Source organism: Vipera berus (genome assembly GCF_964194415.1).
Source record: "Vipera berus genome assembly, chromosome: 8".
In the NCBI taxonomy this organism is placed as follows: domain Eukaryota; kingdom Metazoa; phylum Chordata; class Lepidosauria; order Squamata; family Viperidae; genus Vipera; species Vipera berus.
The window spans coordinates 26,268,030-26,278,697 of NC_138211.1; the positions used below are offsets into that span (position 1 = coordinate 26,268,030).

General features: G+C 45.3%; 1 protein-coding gene across 5 annotated transcripts in view; it reads left to right on the forward strand.

Annotated features, from left to right (window-relative positions):
• SLC23A2 (solute carrier family 23 member 2) overlaps positions 1-10,384 on the forward strand; it is an 88,168-nt gene extending 77,784 nt beyond the window's left edge. For all 5 annotated transcript variants that reach the window (XM_081333849.1, XM_081333850.1, XM_081333853.1 and 2 more), the window contains exons 15-16: positions 751-846; positions 3,651-10,384. In XM_081333849.1, the coding sequence (XP_081189975.1) occupies positions 751-846; positions 3,651-3,883 (329 nt within the window). In that variant the 3' untranslated portion in view covers positions 3,884-10,384. The remainder of the gene's footprint in view (positions 1-750; positions 847-3,650) is intronic.
• Positions 10,385-10,668: the final 284 nt, after the last annotated feature.

Genomic DNA, 10,668 nt, shown 5'->3' on the forward strand with positions numbered 1-10,668 from the left:
CATCTGCTTAAAAGTCACAGGTAATCAAATTAATTACCTGACCAGTCTGGTTGCCTGTGTTCATTCAAGAAGCTTCCAAGAACTCCATGGGCCAGACTTTTAGTATTAGCAGGAGCCTCTGACTTGCCGAGAAACAGCCGGATGCTGGATGTAGGGGGGCTTCTGCCAATCCTCCAGAATATTTTTTAGCAAAAGGGAAATCCTCCCCCACTTCTAGGTCAGGTTGACTGATTCTGTTGGTTGGCTGCTGAGTGGGCATCAGAGATGGGCTGGACTCCATCATTGGCCAGGGGCCACTGGGGGCATCAACCAAGCTTCCCCCTCTCTTGTGGTGAGCAGTGGAAGAGAACTCTGCCCTCTTCCCCAAAGTGTGAGATTCCACTTTTACCTTCTTTCCCACTGAGACCTCACCCCCATCCCCAGTGTAAATGAATGGAGATGCTACTGTTTTTCCTTGCAGGCGAGAAATTAGGCATGCAGGTGCTTCACAATTGACTGGTGGGAACCGTGGCTGCTACTGGGCAAGCTGGTGATCCCAGCCCTGAACGTGTCAATGGAGAGAAGTTCAGTAGGAACTCAGCCACACTCTGCAACTTTGGGCACACGGGGACTGGATGGACACGTGTTTCTGTGAAGCTGGTCATTCTGTGTCTTGGTGCTACCTTAAAGATATCCCAGCTTGCCTTTCTATGTATGTTGCATCTGTTCAGGTTTTGACAGAACCCGTTTTCCCATCTTCTGCCCTTTCAGGAATCGACAGCATTGATCAAGTCCTAAATGTCTTGCTGACTACCGCTATGTTTGTTGGTGGCTGTGTAGCATTTATTTTAGATAACACCATTCCAGGTGAGTCATCCAGTTTGCTCTCTTCTTTCTGCCCTGCTTCCCCTTCATCATCCTGAGGAGACCAAATGCTGAAGGAGAACATCTCTATCGCCAGCGGTCATTAGCGTGGGTCTCAGACCACCAGGACACTCTGATGTTTCATTGAAAGAAATGAAGGAGTGTTGTGCAGCTAGGCTAATTTCTTTACTTTTTCTTTTTCTTTTTCTTTTTTTCTTTTCTTTTTTTCTTTTCTTTTCTTTTCTTTTCTTTTCTTTTCTTTTCTTTTCTTTTCTTTTCTTTTTTCTTTTCTTTAAGTGCTTGTACAAGGGAACATTCTGCTGCTCCTTAGGTTAATTTTGAGGATCTCCTTTTATGGCTTCAAACTTCTCTTTCTAAGGGAGGTTGTTCAGAAGGCAGATTGGAGGAAATGGATTATTTCAGTCAAGTTTCAGTCCTGTGGATGGGATTGAAACAGCATGAATTGCGATGGTGGGTGACTTCTGGTGGGAGTAGGACGGAGCTGGTGTTTCCATCCTTGCTCTCTTTGATCTCTCAGCAATTTTCGACACCATCGACCATGCTACCAATCAACTCTCCTGAACCAGCATTGGGGATTGGGAATGGGTAAACAGCGTGTTGTGCTGGTTCTCTTTTTAACTTTGGAACAATTGCAATCAGCGCTGATTGGGGGAACGATCTAGCCCACGGACCCTGATATATGGGGTGCCTTAAGGCCTGAGGCTCTCCACTCCTGTTTAACCAACATGAAGCTGCTGGGTTGGGTCATCTGGTAGCATGGGATGAAATACTTGACTCCAGGCTGACTAAGTGATCCAGTGGAGGCTCTGCCTGGTGTCAGGAGGCTGTGGGGGTCTGAATGGGAAGGAACAGTTCATCCCTAGCAAGTCTCTTTTAGGGACTTTCCATTGCTTGTTCTGGATGGAGCTGCATCCATTTCCAGTTTCAGGGCCCTCCTGTTCAAGGAACAGACGACAGCTCTGGTTAGAAAGCTTTTGCATGTGTTGTGTACCAGTTGCACCCACCCTTTCCTGGACAAGGAGGCAGTGCTCATGTCACTCATTCATTAGTCACCTCCCAAGTGAACGACTGCACTAGATTGTATGTGGAGATGCCTTTGAAGAGGTCACTGGAAGCTGCAGCTGGTTGAAAATGCAGCAGCACAGGCGGCACAAGCACTCCTCTTGTGCACATGTTATACCTCTGCTCCATGAGCTATGTTTGCTACCCATATGCTTCTGGGTACAGTTCAAGCTATTGGGATCCCTTATAAAGTCCTTCATGGCTTGGGGCCAGGTGTCCAGCTTTGTGGACTGGCACGGGGCGTGGGGAGAGAGGAAATGGTTCTATGTGAGCAGCAGGTGCATGTGTTTGCACGGGCAGCTCCATTTGAGCGGCGGACACGCACGTGAAGCTCCATGTGTGCTCCTGCCGCTTGCACAAGTGGAGCTTCATGCGTGCGCACGAGTGCATGCATGTGAAATGGAGCTGCATGTGCACTCTTGCCTGCTGCTTGCGTGGCCTGGTTCTGAACGGGCCGTGGCCCAGTACCAGGGTGAATGTAAGGACCCGCCCCGGTTGGTCCCTCAGGAAAGTAAGACTCTTGAATCCATGTGGACGAATCAAAAGAACTTTTACTGAGAGAAAGTGGTTGCAGGAAAATCAGGCGGAATCTGAAGATCCCACGCAAAGTGCAAAACTATTCTTTTGTTCTCCCCAAGTCCCAAAGCCCTGACCAGTCCACCGGCAGCCAATATGATGCCACAAAGGTGTTTTGAGAACACTAAGGTGTTGGGCAGATAAAAGGTCACTTTCAGGGCAGGATGGCCTTGGAACCAGGCTGGAGCTTGCTGAGAGGGAGCCTGCCCTGTCTCCAAAGAGAATCCCCCTCCCTAATTCCCAGGCGTTACAGCAAAGCGAAATCACTCCAAATATGCCAGTGTTCCTCCCCCTGCAGAATGGCAGGACACAAAGGTGGACCTGGCAGCGGCCCCGAGGTTGGGGAACTCTGCTATAGGACACAATATATTAACTTAAGATAAAGCCATAATAAAACCACCATAATACGGAGTCGTAGAATTGCAATGGGATAGTTGTTAAACTTTGATATCTGAGGAAGCTGACTATCTAACTGCTTCTGGTGTGGCTGAAGTGAGACCATCCCAGGTGCCCTGAAATTTCCTGGGGGGGCCTCTGCAGTTTTGTTCCCAGCTATGGGAGTCGGGCTGGAGAGGCGGTTGTTGTAACCGTTGACTGACTGGATTTTACCTTGGCTGCTGGTGATTTCCTTCATTCTGTCACCCCTTTTTGTTTTTAACTGCTGAGAGCCATCCTGGCGAGATGGGCAGCCCTTTGCATGAGCTAAAAATAAATAAAAATCCACAGCATCTTTTGGCTGGCATCAAAACGACAAAAGCAGGGTTGTGCCAGAATAGGTGCGCGATATTTTACCTCTCTTGACAGTCCTCTGCCCCGCTGTTGCTGGGGGACTTATTTTGTGGGAAAGGAACCAGAAGCGGGTGCAGCCCAGAGAGATAGGCTGCTTCCGGGTGGTGTCTGTGCAGGCCCTTCGGCCTTCTGGCTTCGGCCCCTGCCTAGGGCCTGGGGCCTGGGGTGTCAAAAGCCAGGAGCCCCTCCTGGGCAGAGAGTCTTCTTTCAATTTCCCTGTCAGCACATGGTGGCGGGAAGCGGGACCAACAGCTCGTCTCCCCCCCCCGCCCCAATTCTCAGGAAGTCCCAAAAGGAGCCTGTGTCTGTCACGTTCCCATCTTGACACTCTTGTTCTGCCTTCCTTTTTAAAAATCAAGGAAGTCCAGAGGAAAGAGGAATCCGAAAATGGAAGAAGGGAGCAGGCAAGGGCGGCAAATCCCTGGAAGGCCTGGAAACCTACGACTTGCCTTTCGGCATGGAAATTGTCAGGAAGTACCGATGCTTCAGCTTCCTGCCCATCAGCCCCACTTTCCTGGGCTACAGCTGGAAAAGCTTCAGGAAAAGCAGTCACTGCGGGACTTCAGAGGACGACTCGGAGGCCGCCGTATAGCCCTGGCCGGACCTCGGTCTCCCAGCCGTAGTAACAGCCCCCCCCCCCTGTGCAGTTTCTTGCTATTTTACTGTGTCGTATCGTACCGTATCGTATTTTTATTTTATTTTTATTTTGTATATTTGCATTTTAAATTCTGGACCTAGAGCTGAGGCAGGTGATAAAAAATAGCTTTCCCTATTGTTAGACGGTGATAACGATCTGTAATGTCTCTCTACAGTTACATGGTATTTGTGTGGGCATTCAGAAAAAAAGCAAAAAAACCAAAAACCTTTGGGGATTAGATGCTTTTACATTTGGCAAAACTGCTTTCCTTTAGAAACGACCCCCGATAAGATGGTTAAATAGCACCTATGTAGCAGCACTCAGCAGGCTGAATTTATCCTGTTTACAGGTTCTACATTCCATTTGTTTTTAAGCCTGCATCATCTTAACCCAAGCCCTGCGTAAGTCAGTGGTATTATTTATATAAACTATTATTTTAAAACAGGGCCAGTGGGGGGGTATTTTTTGGGGGGCGGTGGGTAGCCGGGCAGAATTTGCTCCCTGACCAGCTGGCAGGAGGCAGGCGATGCTCCTGAAACATTGCAAGCTTCAGATGAAAGGGACTCTGTAGACCCCACTCGCTCCCTTCATGTTATATTTTGACAATGGGAGAAGGAAACTTCACCCCTTTTTCGACCTTCCCCTTCTATCGCAGCGCAAAAATTTCAAAATCGGAATAACTGAAATCTTGTTGGCTGGTCTCAGACCGTGGCTGTCTGTTCAAAACTTTGGAGGTCGGAATTATTTTTTCTCTATGCCGCCCGCTCCCATTTTCAAACCAGGCAGCGCTTTCAATGTTTCCCGCTTCTGGCTGCAGTGGAGAGCGGAGGCTGTGCAGCAACCCTGGCCCTGAATGCCCAAAGAGCCAGCCAGCAAGCTGCCTGCTCTTGGCACGCCTGGGATGGGGAAGGAGCAGAGCGGGCTGGGCGTTCGAAGGGCGGCTGCCATCAGCTTGGCTTCTTTTTAACACTGACCGAGTGCCCAAGCAGTAAGGCTGCACAGCACATCGAGTTTGATTCCCTAAAAAGGTTTTGGGGTGCAGAGGGGCAGCCCTGTGGTTGTAACGCAAGCGTCTTTGTTCCTCGGCATGGAGGGGCTGCTGCAGAGGGCAGGTGGGGGCCACGTCCCCAACTCTTGGGTGCTCCGGAACACTTTTTTGGCCTTGCTACTGAAATGCCTCACAGTTTTATTAAGAGATGCATTGCCTATGGTACAAGTTGGTTTTATACAATAATAATATTTATTAAGTGCATGAGTTGAAGTAAAACAGTCACTTTGTCTCCAGGCCTCTCCATTTTTGCCGGCCCTCAAAGCAAGCAGCGGTTAATATTGCCTTTCCCGTGTTCTTTTTTCCAAATGGAACCCAGGGTCCCTTGCAAGGAGAGGGGAGACACTATGCACGGCAATTGTTGTCTGTCAAATACTTTTAACGGGTACCGGGGTCCCTCTGTGGGCCCCATTCAGCCTCTTTGTGGTGTGTTTTCCCCCCCTGAATTGGTCTTGATATTGTGCAGTTTATTCCTATTTGACGTTCTCACTATAACAGCTTAGTTTGTAGATACAGGCGAGTTAGCTTTTCTTGCTCCTTCCCCCCCCCCCAAAGGTAGCCCCCAAATTGTTCCTTTTTTTTAAGAAAAAGAAAAGAAAAAAAAAGTTGCGGGAAGATTTGTCAGAGAGGCACCGCAGGATTGTATGGCCAGCACGCTCCGGCCTGCTACTCACCGATGTTGTTGTGTTGTTAGCCAATTCTGCAGATGGTCGGTTGGTTGCTCAAGGATGGCTGGTAGAGACGTAAGGAGCTTGAAGGGTGCAGAACAGAAACGGGTCAGTGGTTGGTAGCCGTTTCCTGTCATTTCTGTAGTTCCCACTGGGAGCATTTCTTTCCTCTTGATATTTTCCTGGAGAGCTTTCAGTGCTTTGCATCTTTAGAATCAAGCCTATTTCTCTCTCTTTTTTTTTTAAAAAAAATCAGAATTTGTGCTCAGTTCTTTGAAAACGAGACCTCCCTTGGCTTGGGGGAACTATATGACACTTAGGTGCTGTCACCTTCTCTGCAGGAAGTCCCCTTGAGATCATCTGGACCTCTTTCTGAGAAAAAGCTTCATAGGCTCGCACTACAAAGCTGCCTTCGTGGGCCATATTTACGTAGGAGTTAATGCAGCTGAGCGTAGCTACAAGTTTTGAATTAGTTTAAGTCCAGGGGTAGGCAACCTCGGCTCTTTTATGACTGGTGGACTTCAACTCCCAGAATTCCTGAGCCAACATGGCTCAGCATGGAAACCTCTCCCTTTCCCCTCAGCTATGCTGGCTCAGGAATTCTGGGAGTTGAAGTCCACGAGTCATAAAAGAGCCGAGGTTGCCTACCCCTGGCCAAGCTGCATGTTTAGTTGCTCCCTTATATTTAGGTGAACCAAAGAAAGAACAGCTGCCATGTGTTGCTTGGTGGTTGTAATCCTGTAAAATGCCAAAGCCCGTATATTGTGCAGCCATTACAGAAGGAAAACGTCGCATGGCCAGAATATTGGAAGGAAAGTAATATATTCTGATTTGGGTCCTAGCGTCTTTTTTTGTCTTCTGCTTTGATGCTTTGCTAAAGCAAACCTCAAATGACCCTGACTATGAAACAGTGCTATCCCTCACCCTTGCACATTCGTTTCCACAAGCTTACCCAAGAGTAAAAAAAAAATGCATAGTAAATAAAACAGCTACTGGGGCCACACCGCTGGTGAGACCCGTATTTTGAGCACTGCAGTATCCGAATAACAACTGTGGCACAACGCAAACCTTAGTTTCGGTGATTCCCACTTCAGATGAAATTACGATCTGCCTATTTGTACATTACACAGAAGCAAGGAAGGAGCAACTCCGTCAGATTTATTCCTACTATTAAAAAAACACGGTCTTGCTTTTCTGAGACTCCCTCATCCAGAATGTATTGCTGGTATCTTAATCTTAGCTAGTTCATTTGTAGTAGCTGCATCAGCAGGACTGCAAGCGGCAGGAAATGCTTGGGACATGCAGCGTTTGTCATGATACAATCTGATTTGCTAAACAATTTGATCATGAAATTTGTGAGGGCAGCCAGGCCCTCCCGGATAGCTGATTTTAATGTAATCTTACGCCATAAGAGTAGCCAAGAAATGGCCGTGTCCATCTGCTGTAGCTTCCCGGCTAAGGTTTGGAAGGGCTACGTGGCAATGTTGAAGGCACCGAGATCTAAATTCCAAGGGGGTCCAGCATTTCTGCAGCTGTAAGAACAACAAGAAAGTGAACGTCGGTCCTCAGAGACTTGGTTTGATTGTTTAAATTTGAGCTCTTTGGGGGAGAGCTGAATAAGTGGCTGGAAGTGGTTCCGTGGAAGGCTGAGGCAGCAGCAACGACAGTAGGAGTCTTAGCCAAGGAAGAAACTTTTTTTTTCTGCATCTTTTTGTTGGTTGGTTGATAAAAGTTGCATGGATCTGAGCTGCTTTAAGTGCTGTGTCCTGAGTAGAACGTAAGTGTCAAGAACAGGAATCCCTAAATCCGTTTACTTAGGAGAAAGCCTGAAACCAATGGATATTCCTTGGAGTGAGGGGTGGGGTTGGGGGTGGTAAGATGTGTCTATGTATTTTAGCTGAAAAAGGTAAAAGCAGGGCACTTTTAATTGTGTCTTTGTGTATAGCTATCTGGCTTTCAGCCACCTGAGTGAGAGAATGTTGTGTACAGAGAATATGTAAGGGAAGAGAAAATTTATTTCATTTAAATTAAAAGAAATATTAAGAAACACTGCTATGTCGTGTTGAAGATGTAAAAACAAATATTCAGAACAAACTAATTTGAAAAACTTTTGTTTTTAAACTAAAACATCATGACTTTTTTTGTTAAATTAAGTATTTTGAAAAAGATGTTTGAATGTGTTTTATAAAACAATGCCTCTTGAATTTATATTTAATTGTTAATTTTATCCATGAATAACAAAAATGTATTAATCAGAATAATCTGTATCAGGGAAAAAGGTTTTTAAATTTACGGTTTGTTTTACACCGTTTAATACTGACTTTCAATGCGACAACTTTGTACATGAACATTGCAGTATTTTGTTTCCGTAAACTTAAAAAGGAAAAACAAATAAAACCAATATCCAACAAGTGACATTTCCACCTAGGATAATAAATATCTGACTTCCTGGGTGGGAGTGATATGATTGTCATGACAGTGTCATGTGATAAATTTATTTCATTGACAAATTGCTAGCAATTGTGTATACTTTATTTACCCGTGTTTATACAGTATCCTTCAAAGTAGGACTTCTTGGCCATTCCCTCCTGAGAAGCCGAGGCTGGCAGTGTAGGCCAGCACTTGGAACAAATGATTTGGAGCACAGAGCTGGTCCAGACACAAGGCAAGATGTGTGGCCGTAGCGATTTTTGATCTTGACTACCATTCAGGGTAGAGATTGGGAGAGATCCTGGCCAAGCGGGAACAGTCAGAATCCTCCTAATAAGCAGGCCTCATTTGGAGGGAAGGAGAGTTGCCGTGATTTTGGCTCAACTCCCGTTGAGCCAATGTGGGTTGTGTAGGGACACAGCCCAATGGGTTGGACCCCACGTTAATTAATATGGGTCCGCAATACATACTGTTTTGGGGACTTTCCGTCTCAAGTATCCAGATGCTCTTGTGCCAACTCTGCTGATTAATAAACAAAATGTTAAGCAGATGCAAAGATCAAGCAGTTAGAAACATCTTGCCGGTGGCACAGACCACTCTTAAGCTTCTATCATCTGTAATGCTGGTATAAATGTCAGGCTGTTCCCATGTTACAGCTTAAATGTTGGGCAACTCCAGGTTCTTAAGACCTTGGCCTTTTCTATTTGTCTCTGAGCTCCCTTTTGCTTTCTGTCCAGTCCTCATCCTGTTAGCTGTGGGTTCATTCCTGGGGGGAGAAATGGGGACCCGTCAGAGCAGAAACGGTTAGTTCAGAGCAGTGTTTCTCCACCTTAGCGACTTCAGGATCTGTGGACTTTGATGTCCTGCATATGCCGGCTGGGGAAGTCTGGGAGTTGAAGTCCACACGTCTTTAAAGTCTCTGAGAAACACTGGCTTAGATCATTGGTAGAAACTGACCTATCTTGCCTGCTAAAAAATATTTCATATTAATGCACTCTCTTGAACCAGCAGTCGTGGAAATGGTGGCTGGGCTGTTTGCATCTGCATGCAGACTTAGTTGATCCTGAACATATTTTCAAATAGCTAGCAGGATCTCATGAGTCATTAGTGCCTCTCCAAGATGTTTTCCCAGGAGGCCCTCTTGGTCTTAAAGAGCTTTCCCCATCATAATGCTGATTCTCAGGAAGCTCCATCAAACTCAAAAACTTCTCGAGTAACTATATTGTCCCAAGGTCTCCAGGGCCCTTCCAAAAATCACAGGGGAGAAAATTAAATATATCAAAAGAATTCCCGTCAATATTAGCTTTCATTTAACTGTATTTCAATAGAATAGTTTCTTGGGCCCCAATCCATTTTGGAAGTGAAATCCTTGGTATTCCACTCCAAGGCCTGGTAAACTAACTTAGCTGTCAAGCGGATAACCATAACTTGCATTCAATATGCACCTGCATTCCAAAGCAGTACAATTCATCTTGGTGTGTGTGTGAGACAGGCCAGCACCAAAGGAGCTTCTTGTTTTGTTTTTCCCCCTCCAGTGGCCTTCTTGAAGAACATAACCAGTCCTTAAGACCACCAGAAAATAGGGGCTTTGTTTTCGTTTTGCATGGTGCCTGTTGCATACCTAGAGAACCTCGCTGGAAAGTTTCTTAACTGGTCTGAACAGAGGTTAGCCAACATGCTGGGGCTTCCTCTTTTGCAGTTCAGTCCCTTTGTCCTTTGCAAGGAAGCCACCACGGGCTAGCCAGCATTTTGCTTCTGCTCATCGGTCTCTGTCGTTGCCAGGCTGGGCTGCTTTTAAGTATTGAGAATTCATCTCCAGCAATATCCAAAGCACTCCTGTTTGGTTATGATTTGTGGCTGTAATTAGTCATTCATACATATTTGATAGCAGAAAATTGGTTACCTTGTGTATCGTCCAGCATCTGTTCAAGTAAACCATCTTGCTGCTGATTTAAATTAGAGTGCATTTCCTCCCCTCTGTTCATAACAATTTTTGCTGTAACAAACTCTTAACTGTTTTTTAGACAGTGGGAATCTCTTTTCATGAGTTTTCTGTGAATGACCTTAGCTACACAATCTCATGTTACATACCAAGTTGGGTTTTTTCTTTGAGATGTGTAGTTCTTTTATTGAGATTTTTATGGATTTTGTTCTGTTTTATTTTTTCCTAACAATTGCTTTATTAAACGTTAAAATATTTAAAAATATGTAATATTTGGACCAGATGTTGTGAATAATAGTAGATAAAAGCTATTTTATTCTGTATTTTTAAAAGCTGTTCAGTATAAATAAAAGTTGACATAGATGCAACTTTGTAACTGGATTGTGGTGATAATTTTGCAAGTACACAAAACTTGACACTAGGTCCAACCAGTTGCCTTATTGTCCCAAAACTGCTGAAAAAAAATGCCAACAAGCCTTAACATTTTAGACCCACCCAGCATTGACAACTCAGAGCTGCAAAAGAGATGTTGGCTGCGTTTGTATTCCTGATTTATATAAAAAAGTAAAAGTTCCTCCCCTGAAAGACATCTGAAAAGCAAATTGTTTTTTCTTAAGCAAAAGATAGACAGCTGGTACTATGTATAAATATA